We start from the raw sequence: 17,020 nt of genomic DNA, 5'->3' as shown, positions 1-17,020 counted from the left end.
GCTGGGACAAGGGATAAACTTCAGTTACTTTTCCTTTCTTCTACTGTATTTTGTTTTCCCTGCAGTGAATAATTGCTCTTCATCCCCAACCCTGCCTTTTTTTTTTTAATGTAGTTAACATTATAATTCAATCCACTACTCTCACACCGTCAGGCTTTACTAGTATGAGGCATTAAACTGGTCGATCATCTTCACTTTCTTGAAGAACTCTCCCTTATAGTCTTGTGCAGACTCTTTAATCTGACCCAGCTGTTCTCCATGCTTGTCCAGGTATTTTCATATGAGATCTTTCATTATTATTCTAGGATCTGTGTTACCATCCTAGGGGTTCCTTCCCAACTTTCTTGTGCAGATTTCCCTATTTCATGGTACCTTTTTTTTGTTCTTGCTTTATTCCTTTGTTTTTGACAAGTATACCTCTGTGGCTACTTTAGTATTAATAAACTGTATAGAAAGTGAACTCTTTTGAGACTTTACATGGCTGAAGATGTCTTAATTCTCTACAGTTACAATACACTGATAATGCCTGAGAATATTATTTTCTCCTTAGACTTTTTCAGGCACTGGAAGTGTTTCCAGGTATTGCTGGTGAGAAGTCTGATGCTACTGTTTCCTTATCTAAGGAAATCTTTGGATGAAATCTCTTATTTTCTTCTCAGGAAATATGGTGAATTTTCCACCATCTTTGGTGTTGATTTTAATGATGCACCTTGGTGTGGGAATATTTTCACCGCTTTGGGCTCTAAATCATTCAGTTCTGGAAAATAATGCTTTATGATTTGATGACTTCCCTCTATTTTCCTTGTTCTCTTTCAGAAATTCTTACTAGGATTTTGGGCCTCATAAATGACTCCTTTATCTTTTCTCCCCCCATTGTCTTTTTCGTACTTTCTTAAAGAATGTCTCTATTTTACCTTCTTTTGATTGAGTTTTCCATTTCTACTTGTTGCTCAGTCACTGAGTCGTGTTTGACTTTATGTGACCCCATGGATTGCAGAATGCCAGGTTTCTCTGTCCTTCACCATCTCCTGGAGCTTGCTCAGACTCATGTCCATCGAGTTGGTGATGCCACCCAACCATTTCTACTACTGTATTATTATTTTCCAAGAACTCATATTTTTGTTCTTTTTCAATTAGTATTCTTGTCATATTCATGAAAATAACACATTCTTTTATCTCTTTGAGGATACTTGAATAGTGTTTTGAAATGTTCTCCCTAAAGTCTTTTTCTAAACTTTTTCTTTTGCTCCATAATTCCTAAAGTTTTGTCTTCAAATACTTGGCAATCCTTTGCTATCTTCTCATGTGTATAAGTGAACACTATAAAGTTGACTGGAATTTTGTTAAATGTGTGAGGCTTGTCAAAAGTAATCTTCATCCTAGTGTATAGCTAGGCCATTTCCTTGAGAATTTCTAACGTTAACACCTTTAGATCTTTTCTCTTAGCTGGTCTGACTCCTCAAAGCTGGCTTTCTTCTACCTATTGCCAGTGTCTTCTAGGAGAAACAGGAGAAAGCAGAACATGGTTATAACCTTCAACATCAAACTCTCATTTACTCCTCATTTTCAGTTTAGCATTCCAACACACAGTTGTGCTCAGCGTTCTCCACTCCAGAGATACTGTGTGACTCTCTGCAAAGAATGAACCTTCAACCTTCTTCTGGGGCACGGATGTATACCTGTGCGTCTCCTTTCAGTCTTACCTCGTCCTTATTTCTTATTTCCATCAATTCCTGAGCCTTTGAAGAGATCTGCAGGGTAAATTAGGATGGTTTCCAGCTTTCTCCAGTGCTAGCTTAGAATTCCACTCTCTTAAGTCTGTTAAGTTATTCAACATTCATCACATATTTGGCTTCAAAATTTGGTTGCCATATTTATCACTCCCATTCTTTTTGTTCTCAGTCTCTTCACTCTTAGTGAGATTTGAAGAGGGGATGAAACTAAGTGTGTGTCCAATCCTTTGTTTTTCAATGGAATGTCCCTGTACATAGTTTATAAATTTCTTATATAAAAACTGGAAGCATTATAAACTTTTCCCATAAGATAAAGTGACTCAGTGAATAAGTTCATGAGTCATGTGGAATAATGTTTTGTTTTTTCATAAATATTTAAGTTTCAGAGCTAGAAAACAACTTACACTTCTGCGATAGTTTCTATATATTCTCTGGTGGTTTTAAAAAATACTTAATAGTCTACTTAGAGATTCTTCTCTTAGGGCCGTAATTGACAATCCCTCCAAAAGAGAATAGAATCATGGCACAAAATGTGTCATTTAATACTTTATCCTCAGTTTTTCAACCTTAAATTCAAAATAATAAAATTAAACTGGTCCAAAATGAACCAGAGCCTTCTTGTTTACGATGTTAGGAAACTTCAGAATTTTGCAAGGAAAATGAAGAGACATAAGTTCAGAACATCTTTCAAAGATTTACAGAAAAACTTGATACAAGCAGAGGCACAGACTAGTCTCCTAAATTTACTGCTACTTATTTTGCAAAGTAGGTTTTTACCTGTTTTCAAATCCAAAGACAGGAGCATCAAAAATATAAACTATTTACTATAACATAGAAATTATGAACAAAGGATCTCCTACTCAAAACCAAACTGATAGTTTTAAATCTGCATATTAAGTTTCCTCTTCTGTTAAACAGAGAAGTTAGGTAAAAGGATAAACTGAACATTTTTTGAGTGCTTTCTTAAGCTAGGCACTTTAATACATAGAGCATCTCATTTAATCTGTGTGGCAATTCTGGGTATTTTATTTTTTAATTTTACAGATGAGGAAAACTGTCTGGATAATATAAAGACATTAGTTAATAATTAACAAGTAGTGGAATATATCTGACAGACTCAGAAGTCCAAGTGTTTTTTACTTCTACATCATGTTGCCCACATAAAATGGGGATACTACTACTTACCTTTCAGAGAACTGTAAAGTTTACATAAAATAATATGGCAACACAAGGGCACAAATTTTTTTTTCCCAATAATGTATCCTTCTTTTAAAGATTTGGGAGTTAAGATACAAAGATAATGGATCAGAAAAGTCAATGACAAAAATTAGAGTTGGCAAGTGGCATTGTGATGTTGGATCACTACTGACACCTAGTGGCCTTATTGTTACAGACAAAAGAAAAAGTATGATTTAAAATCCAGATGACCATCACTTATTTTCAGTTAAGTACTGTGCTTTGTATTTTTTATTATGAACAATTGTGGGTTTCCATTCACACTATTCTCTGCTGTGAGCAATAATAAGTACTTAAAATAAGAAATAAAGGTTGAAAATATGTTTCTAGTGTCTTCTCTAGAATGTTCCTTTGTAATTTGCTTTATGTGGAATCAGTCCCATAAAGGGGTCACTTTGACCACTTCTTTACACAGTCTGAGAAACTAAATTGTTGTGTTCCAAGAAAAATCCCACTAGTGATTCTGAGAACTTTTAGAGGTTCTCAGTTAAGTTTCACTTAATTGTAACATGTAACTAGAAGGTTCTTTGCAGTGTAATGGTAAATGGCATGATGACTCTATAAACACAAAAGAGGGAAACAAAAATACAACAGTCTGTGCAGTTAACTAGAACACCACATTTTACTAATAACACAAATATTTATTAGATATACATTTAGTACGTTGGACCAAAGAAGTGTTATGTCTCTTTATGTATGGTAATAAGCAGGCTACCCTTAGATCCACCATGACATACAGTAGAGAAAAAAGAAAAAAATCACATATAACTGAAATAAAAAGGATGTGTAGAGAAATTAAATTTATAGCCACAAGACCACAGCTCATGGATTAACAAGTTAATCTCATTATTCACCCTTATTCAGGGCAGGGAGTTTCCTAAAAGAAATCAACCACTGTCCTGCTCAAAAATGGAAATTTTTTTGCCTGACCTTCAGGGTCCTATAATAAGAAGGACTTATAGAACTTGGTTTCATGCACATTCACATTTTATTTCTCTGTGTGGGTCACTGTGCTTCAAAGCCATTCCTATGTCTTGTAGACAATGTAACCTTAGGGAAAATGATAGATCTTAATTTAATCCCTGGTATAGTAAGTCTGTACCAACTATGATAGCTATTTTGATGAATAACATATAGAAAACTGTGATATACAGAAACACTAATAGAATACCAGCATATACAGTACTAAATATGAGTACTGAAATTTGTAGAAACATGCTATGTATAAATGGAGCTATATGTGGAGGACAGCGTGACTCTTGAAAGACACATGCCACAAAGATTTTTATTGACAGTAAGTCTAAAATTTATCCCAAAATTCAAATGTGCTTCTATTACTAGATCTGACAGAAACTTATGGCTATAAATTAAAATTATATTCTAGAGTTGTCATGTATATTGATGTAAGTACTTTTTATTTAAATAAATCCTTTATAAAAATGTAATTGAAGTAAATGGAGCAAGGTATTGGATACTTACTGTATTGTATTTTCTGATAGCAGAAATAGACGGAAACAAGAGGGAAAAAGGCAGTGATATAATAAAAACAAAATATAAAAAAGGACAGAAAATGTGACTGGAAAGAAAATAAAGGCTGAAGAGGCAGTTTTTTATGATGTACCTTGAAGCCAGTCTACACCTTCTTGCAATCCTTCTCCTTTTATGGCATCACTAGCACTGAAATAAAACCAACAGAAAAATATCCATTTCATTACATCAAAAAACTGTATGAATAAATAATTATAATTTTGTCATATGGCAAATTAATATATTTAATAACATATCTGAGCAAAACTGGTTAAGTACTGAAACTGAATATACATAGGATATAAAAGTCTGAGTGTTTAGGATCAAGACATGAGAAAACTATTCATTAATTTATATGGACATTTGTAAAAATATATCATTAAAATGTTACTATTCTAGGAATATTACTTGGACTGGCATTAACAAAACATATACTTTGAGTTATTCTCTCAGTAGTGGGATTATACAGCACACCATCCTACTTTCTCCTACCAGCCCCAATGATTCAATAGCATTTATTTATTAGAAATGCTTTACTTGGGTTATAATTTAGTCACAGGATGGAGTGACTTTATATGAAATTAAAATTGATATCTAAAAGGAATAAATCTGTAACTGTAACTCTGGTAAAGTGGTAAAATTAAAAAATCCCAGTAGACTTCAAACATAGTTTTATATTTATTGGTTTTACAGACCTCGATAGGTTGTTTAACTCTTTGGCTTTCAGTTTTTGCTTCTGTAAAATGCGAGAATATTACCACTGGCCTCATGTGATTATTGTAAGAATTAAATATTTGAGATATGCATATAAAACATTGAATACAGGGTCTTTTCATTGTTGTTCCATTCTTAAAAGTAAGCCTAAATCCTTATTGTAATATTATTTTATAAATAATAAAAATTATATAAACTAAATAAAATGTAGAGGATTTTTTGAGTATGAAATAATCTTTTTTTAAGATTCAGATGGACAGTTTCTCATAACATGTTACTGATATAATTATCTAATAACAATTAGTATACATAATTAGATTTTCTGTATGATTAAGATTGTTTTAGTGTGCTGAAGTATGATTTTAAAATGTACTAAATTATCTTAAAACAGTTAATTTGATTCTAATCAAAAGAGAAATAACTTTCAAGGAATTATTTATTGGACCAACAGCATGACTTATCATAGAATTATTTTAAAATAGGAAGACAGAAACAAATAGCATGAGATATGCAATTATTCAAAGCAAACTATGGATTACCTTTATTAATGGCAAAACATCAGTAGTTGAAATACTAGTATCAAGAATGACCAATGTATTGACTTTTATCACAAACTTCTAGTTCCACATAAGAATACAGTGCTACGAAGAAACCCTTCTCCTTTGGTGGAGGTGTCACTACATTTCTAAAAATCCTGCATCTTTCCTAATAATTCCCAAATGTTTAAATTCTACCTTTCCTTTCAAATAAATCATAAGACTCATAACTGGAATAAAAGCCAGAGTCTTCACCATTTTCTGCAAGGAGCTATGTGACATAGCCCCTGGTTATTTCTCAGGGGCCTCACCTACAATTCCCCCTACCTCTCTGTTCCAGCCAGCAAGGACTTCTTGCTGCTTCCAGAAAACATCAGGCACATTCTCATCCCAGAGCCTTCTCACTTGCTGGCCTCTCTATCTGGAAAAGTTATTCCTCCAAACCTTTTGTGAATTGCTTCTTGACTTCAATTATGTCTCAGAGGGAGACCACATTCATTATTCTTTCTCTTACTATTCTACTTCTTTTTTTCACCCTCCCAACTGATGTTTTTATTATCTGTCTCCCTCTCAAGATTGTAAAAATGCAAATGCAAACATATATCACTCCAGGGACTTAGTCAAAGGACACATGGGAAGAACTAAAACAGAATCAGACTTGAAAATCAGAGTTGACTATATGTTTAGTAAAATGGTCAAAAATAAACCAATAAAAATTTCCAAACTATACTTCTCTATAATCTCTCCTTTACTACCCAAATTTATTTGTACCTAAGGCAAGAGAGATGCAATAGTTTATCTCTGCACCACTCAGCATTACTTTTTTCTCCAAAATTAAAGGAGAAATTTATTTTTAGTTCAAATAAAAACCTTAACAAGTGAAACACTAACTGGAACTTAGTGAGATGTCCAGTTTGAATTAAGAAGTCAAAACTGTAGACAAACTTACAAGAAAAACTTAGCATTCTTCTACAAGTTGTACAGAAAGTAGAGAAACTGGCAATATGCTCTAAGTCCATATCCTTATAGCATCTGATATTATTTTTTTCTCTTACTAAAAAAGTTAAGGTGTCACAATTAAATAAATAAACCTAACAGAATTCAATAGCTAATTGTTAAGGAGAAAGACATTTTCCATTTGCAAAATTAATTTCTACTTCAAAATTAAGAGAAAAACTACATCTTTTACTAATTAGAATTGACCCGTATTTTGAATGTTGTACTTTCCATTAATGTAGTCAGCACACTTAGGGCAAAAATTAAATTCTTCTACTTTAGATATTATCATTTTAAGTATGATTTACAAAAATAGAAAGGTTCTATCTTAAGATAGTTCTCTACACCAAATCCCTTTCTTTACCAACAAAATACCACAGAACCTTAAATTCCAACTCAAGAATAATTTAGTAAACACTGATTTTTCCTCTGATTTCCAAAGTAAGGAGGGTTGTACTCATGATATGTGGCCTTCGGTACTGAAAAATTTCAAGGGATTTCTCAAGTGCTATAGTATTACTCTTTCAGCACCATGGTTAGCTCTTAAAGTTTTCCTATGAGTTCTACCACTTCCTTCTTTCCTAGATTTTTTTGCCTCTGTGTTCAGCCTTTCTCTATAGAGGAGAAGGATATCTTCCACGGAGAGGTGGGGGTGGGGGTGAACAGAGGGAAGCTTAATGTAACATAAGATAGCAGTAGGCATTAAAATACTAATATATAACTTCTGGTTATCCTTATCAGAATATTTTGGCAGAAAAACACACTGGAATTAAATATATTAGTAAGAAACTGCTTTCCCAATAAAAATGTATAATAATATCAGACTCTAATTATTTGAGTTCAATTTTACAGTATGTCTGAATAAGACACATTTTTATATTTCTGTTTATTCATATCGACAAGTATTTATTGTGTATCTCCTAAGTACCTATGAGTAGGTACCTACTAAACAGGCACTGTTACTACTCTGGGGGTGTCAGAGTGAAAAAAATCAATGAAATCCCAGGTCTCATAGTACTAATGGACTAGTATAGGAAGACAGACTATACAAGAGAAAACAAAAAAAGAAGAGGTCATATAGCAATAGACGAATAAAGCAAAGTAGGGAAAAAAAACCACAAGAGATGGGGGTAAGGTTTCAGAGAATTATCGAGAGGTCTCTTTCTTAAAGAAAGTGCAATAGTAAGCAGGAAAACTATTTTAAAGAATGATTCAGATAAAGGGAATAACAAGTGCAAATGCTTTGAGATGGAACTGTGGTTGGTTGATTCAGTGTGAAGAAAGAAATTAGTGTGGTTGAAGCTGGGTAAGTAAGCAGATTGGTTAAGTTAATTCTTTTAAAGAGTTGTTTTTGTTTTTCTATCCCTAAAAAGATTTGAAAGGTTTTAACAATAATATATTACTGAATACCTGCAACACTACAGTTTTATAAAACATAATCTTTACCTTTCATCCTACCATGTTAAGTCACTTATATAGTGAGCTTGTAAAAAAAAACCCTGAAGTTGGAGATTTTTTCAGAATGATAAAATGAAATGTAAATAAAAGACTTTACCAAATATGCCATGGTTTATCTTTGATGTTCTCTAAACACAGCAACTGAGATACTTTTACAGATGTCACTGCATTTCTAAGATCCATTTTGTTTGCAAAGAATAAGATTGGTATTCGACGGTGCTTAATATCTAAAAGAGAAAATAAGACTATCATCACACTTCTAGCTTTTTGAGTTATCTTCTCCAAAATCCTTAAAACTGAAATCCACTAAAATTGTCTTCTGATCACTTCTTCCCATATCACACATACATAAACATTTAAAGGCATATACTGTCAAGCATGTATTTAAGTGATAACAAAATTTAAAATACACTTCTTCCTAAGGTTATCTGCACAGTCCACAGAATTCTATAGGTCAGAATACTGGAGAGGGTAGCCTTTCCCTTCTCCAGGGGATGTTCCCAACCCAGGGCTTGAACCCAGGTCTCCCTCATTGCAGGTGGAGTATTTACCAGCTGAGTTACAAAGGAAGTAAGATTATCTGCCCTCTTGTTGGAACTGTAAACCAAAGATGGATGAGGTGGGAGTGGAGGGCTCATTAAACAGTTACTGAACAGCACCTAGCAAAAAGTCAAACATTTTGTTTCATTTTTACTGTCAACACAAAGGAAGAAAACTTCAAACAGAAATATTATAGGAGGAGGATAAGAATGTAAATGAACTAGTCAAAAGACATAGGGTGGCTGAATGGATTTTTTGAAAAAGACCAATACATAAGTTGCCTATAAGAGACTCACTTCAAATCCAAAGAAACAAACTGAAAGTGAGAGGATGGAAAAAGATATTTCATGCAAATGGAAACAAAAAAAATGGTGGGGCAGCAATGCATATATCAGACCCAAGAGACTTCAAAACAAAATTATAAAAAGAGGCAAAGGAGGACATTAAAGGACATTGCTCATGGGATCAATTCAAGCAGATAAAGACAGTTGTAAATATGTATGTACCCAACATAGGAGAGGTTAAACATATAAGGCAAATATTAATAGATATAGAAATTGACAGCAACACAATAATAGTAAGGGGTCTTTAATGTCCCCCTTCCATCAATGGACAGATCATTCACATAGAAAGTCAATAAGGAAACAGCAGCCTTAAAAGACACATTAGATCAACTTAATAGATATATACTAAAAATGAAAATTAAAATTGCCAGGAAACATCACCTTACATCTCTCTGTTAGAATGGCTGAGGTCCAAAAGAACACAAATAATAAATATTGGTGCAGATGCACAGAAAAGTGAACTCTTGTACACTGTTAGTTGGAATGGAAACTGGTGCAGCTACTATGGAAAACAGAATTGAGGTTTCTGGAGAAGGCAATGGCACCCCACTCCAGTACTCTTGCCTCGAAAATTCCATGGACGAAGGAGCCTGGTAGGCTGCAGTCCATGGGGTCGCTAAGAGTCGGACATGACTGAGTGACTTCACTTTCACTTCTCACTTTCATGCATTGGAGAAGGAAAGGGCAACCCACTCCAGGGTTCTTGCCTGGAGAATCCCAGGGACGGGGGAGCCTGGTGGACTGCCATCTATGGGGTCGCACAGAGTCAGACACGACTGAAGTGACTTAGCAGCAGCAGCAGAAAACTAAAAATATAACTACCACGTGAGTCAGCAATTCTACTCTTAGGTATTTATAAAATAAAAAAATAACAATTTGAAATGATACAAGCACCCTAATGTCCACAGCAGCATTATTTAAATTGCTAAGATATAAAAGCAACCTAAATACAAATAAATAAATAGAAGCAACCTAAATGTACTTAGCAGATGAATGGATAAAGATGTGGTACATACATACAATGGTATACTACTCAGCCATAAAAAAGAATTAAATATTACCATTTGCAACAACATAGATGGACTTGGAGGGTGGTATGCTGGATGAAATAGGACAAATATTGTATGACATCACTTATATGTAAAATTTAAAAAAATACAACAAGCTTCTGAATGTTAACAAAAAAAGAAACAGACTTCAGACACAGGGAGCAAACTAGTGGTTGCCCTTGGGGAGAGGGGAGGGTGGGAGAGAGGTTAGGGGTCGGGGACTAAGAGGAACAAACTACCACCTATAAAACGAACATGCTACAAGAACACACTGTGTGACGCAGGGAATACAGGCCATATTTTGTATTTAGTATAAATGCAACACAGCTTAAAAAACTGTGGATCATCATGTTCTACGTGTGAAACTTATATGATACTGTACATCAGCTCTTCCACAATAAAAGGATATGGGAGATGTGAATAACACTATCAACTGATATTTACAGAACTCTTCACCCAAGTACAGCAAGCTCCACATTCTATGGAATTGCAGATGGAACATTCACCATGCTCAACCATATGTGTTAGGCCATATATTTCTAAGAATGAAAATATTTGAAATAGGTTATTTGATCAAATAGAATTAAATTAGAAATCAAAAACAAAAAGACACCTAGAAAATTCCAAATATTTGGGAAATTAAATAATAATACACTACTAAATAACCCAAGCATCTAAGAAGAATTTGCAAGGTAAGTTAGAAAATACTTTGAGCCAAATAATAAAGAAATATATCAGAATTTGTGAGATAGTTAAATCCTCAGAAAATATGTACTGCTTTAAATGCTTTTATTAAAAAAGGTAGATATAAAATGTTTTATAAGAATATATAAAATCAATAATTTCTACTTCGATCTGAAAAAGATATAGAGAAAATAAAATTCAATTTAAGTACAGGACGTTCAAAATAAAAACAAAAATTTGTAATAAAAAAAGAGCAGACATTAATGAAATCTGAAAAAGACACATCCACAGAGGAAACTGCCAAAGTTAAAAGTTTTTCTTGGAAAATTAGTAAAACCACAAACTCTTTAAAAGATGGAGCAATAAAAAAGGGAGGAAACATAAATTATCAATATTAGAAATGAAAGAAGATATGTATATCATACAGGTCTTAAAGACATTAAAAGGATAATGAGAGGATGATACAATTTTATGCCAATAAATTTCACAACTTATATAAATTAACAAATTAACAGATTTGGTTATATATTACTAGAAGTGACCCAAGAAGAAATACAGAACTTTAATAGCCCTACTTCATTTAAAGAAATTGAATTTATAATTCACGCCCCCAACATACACACAAAATCCTAAACCAGATGGCTTCATTTTATTTAATGCTTAAGAAATAATACCAATTCTACACAAATCCGAAACATAAAAATAAAAAGAGGAGTAACTGCTCTTCAAGTTATTTTATGAGGTCTCTATAGCCCTAATACAAAATCAGAAGAGGCCATTACAAGATAGAAAATGACAAAATGAAATCCATTATGCTAAGTGAAATAAGTCAGAAAAAGACAAATACCATATGATCTCACATGTGAAATCTAAAGAAGACAAAAAATGTCTAAAGAAAACAAACTGATGGATGCAGAGAAGAAACTGGTTGTTGCCAGAGGTGCCTGGGGTGGAGAGAGCTTGAAATGGATGAAAGGGGTCAAACAGTACAAACCTCCAGTCATGAGATAATCTATGAGATGTAATGTACACCATGGAGACTACAGTTGGTAATACTGTATTGGGTATTTGAAAGCTGCTAAGAGTATATCGTAAAAGTTCTCATCACATGAAAAACGTTTTCTAACTGTGCGTCCTGATGGGTGCTAACCAGACCTGCGGTGATCATTTCACAGTACAGGTGACCTTCGCACAACGTGGGGGCTGGAGCTCTAACCTCTGCACATCCAAAAATCTGTGAATGACTTCATGGCTGGCCCTCTGTGGCTTCACACTTGTGGATTCAGTCAACTTTGGATCATATAGTACTACTGTGGCATTATTTGAGAAAAATTGACATGTAAGTAGACCTGTGCAGTTCAAATCCTAGTTGTTCAAAGATTAACTGAATATACAAATATCAAATCACTATGCTGAATACCTGAAACTGATATAAAATTATATGTCAATTATATTTCAAAAAATGTTCACACCAACTTTATTCATAATTGCCCTAAACTAGGAACAGTTCAGGTATCAATTACTAAACACTGGATAAACAAACTGTGTTACAGTCATATAATAAAATATTACAAAGCAAATAAAAGGAGTAAACAAGTGATACAAGATGGGTGACTCCCCAAAACATTACACTGAATGTAAAAATCGAGGCACAAAAATGTATGTACTTTTCCCCACCATCTATATGAAATTGTAAAAAAGGCAAAATTTTGGAGATTGAAATCAGATTAGCAGCTCTTCTGGTCCCTTGTAGGGGGTGCTGATTGGAAAGGGGCATGAAAGAACTTAGAGGGTGATGAAAATATTCTGTTTCTTGTCTGGGAGTGTGTAGACAAGAACAGTTACATGAATATACGCATTTGTCAAAATTACAGAACTGTATACTTAAGATTGGAGCATTTCTCTGTATTACATATTATACATCAATTTAAAAAAAAGTTCAATATATATTTCAGTTGAGAAATTCCTTTTTTGGGAATCTAACCTATAAAATAAATGCATCAGTAAGTATATACAGATACATGGACAAGGCTTTAGTTGAGGAAATTAAGGTTCCCATTGTATTTATTTAAAGCAGATATTATAAGACGTATTTCATGTTTTAGTCAATGTCATGACTTTTTTGGGGGAGCAAGGGGAAAGATTAACAAAAAGGGGATGTAGAATCAAAAATGCCTTCTCAACCCAGATAAAAGATAAGTTTTTAAAAGTGAAAAAGTCACAGAAAAAACACAGGTTGGATAGTTTTCCCTCCACATATTTGAATAAATTTTAGGTTGTCCAATAAAAATACCAAAGATATTGTGGTTAAGCAGAAAGAATTCTTAGAAGGCCACATACTATTTCTGCTTTTATTCTAACAAATCTGCATTTCTTTTAAACCATTTTCTAAAAGTCCTCTTCTAAAAGTACTGGTACAAAGGTCACTTCAATCTTTCTGCATGAGCAAGGCTAGAAATGCAGAATTCCACAACAGTACTGAGAACTCCTGCGGGGTGGGAGGGAAGGAATATCTAGCAACAGGCGAATGACTGAATAAACCACAATACATTCATTGTATGACATGTTATGCATCATTAAAAGAATAATTGTATACATGCAATTTGACTTGGAAGGATTTCCACCATGCAGTGATATTTGAGAATAGGAAGATGCAGAAGAGTATACAGAATATGATCCTGTTCTAGTAAGTAATGATGACAGTCCTCATAGCCCCCAATCCTATATAGTTGGCCCTCTGTATCTGTGGACTCCACACCCACAGATTCAACCAACCATGGATGGAAAACACTCAGGGAAAAAAATTACATAAAGTTCCTGAAAACAAAACTTGAATTTACCATGTGTTGACATTGTATTAGTTGCTCAGTCATGTCTGACTTCTTGTGACCCCATGGACTGCAGACCCCTTCTCCAAGGGATCTTCCCAACCCAGGGATCGAACCCGAGTCTGCTGCGTTGCAGGCAGATTCTTTACCGTCTGAGCCACAGTATTTACATTGTGTTATGTATTATAAGCAATCTAGAGATGGTTTAAAATACATGGGAGGATGTGCATAGGTTCTATGCAAATACTACTATTTTACATAAGGGACATGAGCAACCACAGCTTTTGGTATCCTTAGGGATCCTAGAACAAATCCCCCATAGATACCAAGGGGTAACTGTATACATCTTTGGTACCTGTATATGCTGAATGTGTGTGTATATATGTTGGTGTATCTGTGCATATATATATATATATGATACAAAATTATAAGCAAAGGTAGGAAAGAAAAAGTACCAAATTGTTAATGCTATTATCTTAAAAGGGAATTGGAGGGCTGGCGGTAATTTAAAAATAGAAAAGATCTGTTTTAAAAGAATTCTCACAATAAATATCTAAGAAATACTGTGATTACACATTCACACCTATGTAAAGATGGCAACCAAAAAAATTTTAATGTGTTGGAACATCAATTTTTATTTTCACTCTTATTCTTTCTCTGTTCATCTGCTTTGCTACTGATACATTATTTACATGATCAGGAAAAAAGGGCACTTTTAATTTCAGAAAATAACAGATCAAAGACCTGGAAAACACTGCAAATGGCTTTGAAATTAAAAAAATCTATATATGGTATTGCTAATTCCACATAATTAATATGCATTAAAATTAAAAAAATTTAAATAAGACTATACAGTGTAAACAACATGTTTTGCTGACATCAAAGAACAAGACATCACATATGACCCCAAAGCACAGACATCACAGACTGAAGACACATACACGTACCTGGGTGATTCAGAAGAGTATTAAGTTCTTCTTTGGCCACAACCATTCTTAAGCTATCACTACTGTCAATGACAAAAATAATGGCTTGTCCTTCTCTGTGTAATACACAGAATGAGAAAAATTAATGATAAACAAACATTTTTCTATATTAATGATTCATTTGCATATCTTAAACCGTTTATTGTGTTTTCATGTCCTATGATGATCTGTTGTTACAGGTGTTGGTGCTGTTCCTTACTAGTTTATATGAGTAATTAATATTGCCATATTTTGGTTAATATATTAACCAAATTAGTCACATTTCATGTAAAGTAATTTTTATTCATTTGGATAATAACATGGTAAATTTAATGACTCATTTCATAATTTTAAAAAATAACAAGGCGGGCTTCCCTGGTGGTTAAGAATCCACCTGCCAATGCAGGGGACATGGGTTTGATTCCCTGATCCAGGAAGATCCCACATTATGCAGAGTAAATCAGCCCATGCGCTACAAGCACTGAACCCACACTCTAGAGCCTGTGAATCACAACTACTGAGCCAAAGCGCCTCAACTTCTGAAGCCTAGAGCCCATGCTCTGCAATAAGAGAAGCCCCCACAACAAGAAGCCTGCATACTGCAACTAGAAAGTAGCCCCGGATCACTGCAACTAGGGAAAGCCCGTGTGCAGCAACGAACTTAGCATGGTCATAAATTAAATTAAAAAATAAAAGGTAAAAACATAATCCTATTACACAGGCACAATCATTAATACTTGCAGATAAACTGTTTTCAACATTTTCGTTGTACATGTGTGTATGCACGTGCACTCAGTCCTGTCCAACTCTGTGCAACCCCATGGACAGCAGCCTGGCAGGCTCCTCTGTACATGGAATTTTCCAAGCAAGAGTATTCATATATGAATATCTACATCTGTACCGAAATGGAATCTTGCTGTTTTATTCTGCCTTTCTGATGTATATATGTACACTTCCTTGATCTTTTTTATAGTATAGTTTGAACTACTTTTATATGAAGCATTAAAGCATAAAGAAGCTTTCAATAGTTTTTTTTGAAAGATGTCTTTCAATAACATCTTTCATCATACTGTAAAGTATAATGAGTATGTCATTAAATATTGTATCAAACTTCTATTGTTGGGCTTCATAGAATACTTCCAATTTTCATTACTATGAAAAACTTTGGGATAAACATCCTCCCAAACACATTTAAAAAATTTCTTGATACTTTAAGATCTCTTCTTAGGAACAGAATGCCTAGGAATACACACATAATTTAAAGTTTTAGATAAACACTGACAAATTAGAAATGCTATAGCAATTTTATAATACTACCAGCACTGCTCCCACTCCCTGGCCAGCCTGGCTCTTATTCTTTTCAATTTTTTACCATCCTAACAGCATATTATTTTACTTTGCATTTTATTAATTTCTTGTTAAGTTCAATATACTTTCATATATTTATTAGACATTTATATATTTTTTGTGACTCACTTATTCCAGTCATAAATCAAGATTTTTAAAGTTCAATGTCATTAGTACTCACATGCATATAAAAAATAAAACAACTTTTTAATACCATTGTCTGCTATCATTTAAAAAGATGAATGCATTTTATTACAGTCATACATTACCAGTGGCTATAAAAACTGATACAATTGGAAATATATACCAAGAGCTTTAAAAACATTCAGTCACTTTGAGCCAGTAATTTCATTTCTGAAATTTATACTGAGGAAACATGAAGTATGACAAAGATTTATACAGTAATATGTTAACTGAAGAATTGTTTATAATCTTCCAAAACTGAGAACAACCTTCATGTCCAAAAACAGAAATGATTAAGCAAATTTTGGCATAGGAAGGAATATAAGAAAATATTAGGTTGCCATGAGCGTTACACTCTTTTTATTTTTCCTGACTTATCACAGAACGTTAAATGAAAACTATGCAGCACACGGTGCACACTTCAGAAGGCTCCTTTCTCAGTTTACGTTAAATGTTATTTCAAAACAGAAGAAACATACTCCAAAGATACACTTTCTAAACATTAACACTTTTCCTGATATGCACTCCTTGTATCTTAGGCTTTATTACTTTTTTATATTCAAAGAGTAATATGCAAAAACTATATAATAATTAACATTACAGAATCAAATAAATGACAAAGTAAACTTCCTTTATAATCTCATTAGTACCAAAACAAATGCTATTAATGATGCAGTACATATTACACTAAGAATTTTCTTCTCTCAATATATATTAAGCATACATTTTTATTAAGAATAATTTTCTTTATATAACTGAGATATGACAAAATATCATTATAAATAATTCTCAACACACATTCTTTTATGTACATGTTTGCCCAGCAGTACCAGTCATCTGTACTTTTCTGAAAGCAAAAATTATGGCTGGAGGGTATGAA

General features: G+C 33.5%; 1 protein-coding gene across 1 annotated transcript in view; it reads right to left on the bottom strand.

The window, feature by feature from the left end:
* Positions 1–17,020, bottom strand: part of ARL6 (ADP ribosylation factor like GTPase 6) — a 33,359-nt gene that overhangs the window by 3,134 nt on the left and 13,205 nt on the right. The window contains exons 5-7 of the mRNA XM_043448974.1: positions 14,593–14,687; positions 8,298–8,427; positions 4,591–4,646 (exon numbers count right to left, since the gene is read on the bottom strand). Of these exons, the coding sequence (XP_043304909.1) occupies positions 4,591–4,646; positions 8,298–8,427; positions 14,593–14,687 (281 nt within the window). The remainder of the gene's footprint in view (positions 1–4,590; positions 4,647–8,297; positions 8,428–14,592; positions 14,688–17,020) is intronic.

Source organism: Cervus canadensis, chromosome 27 (genome assembly GCF_019320065.1).
Source record: "Cervus canadensis isolate Bull #8, Minnesota chromosome 27, ASM1932006v1, whole genome shotgun sequence".
In the NCBI taxonomy this organism is placed as follows: Eukaryota; Metazoa; Chordata; class Mammalia; order Artiodactyla; family Cervidae; genus Cervus; species Cervus canadensis.
The sequence above is the reverse complement of the archived record's forward strand: the minus strand, read 5'-3'. Positions and strand labels throughout refer to the sequence as shown.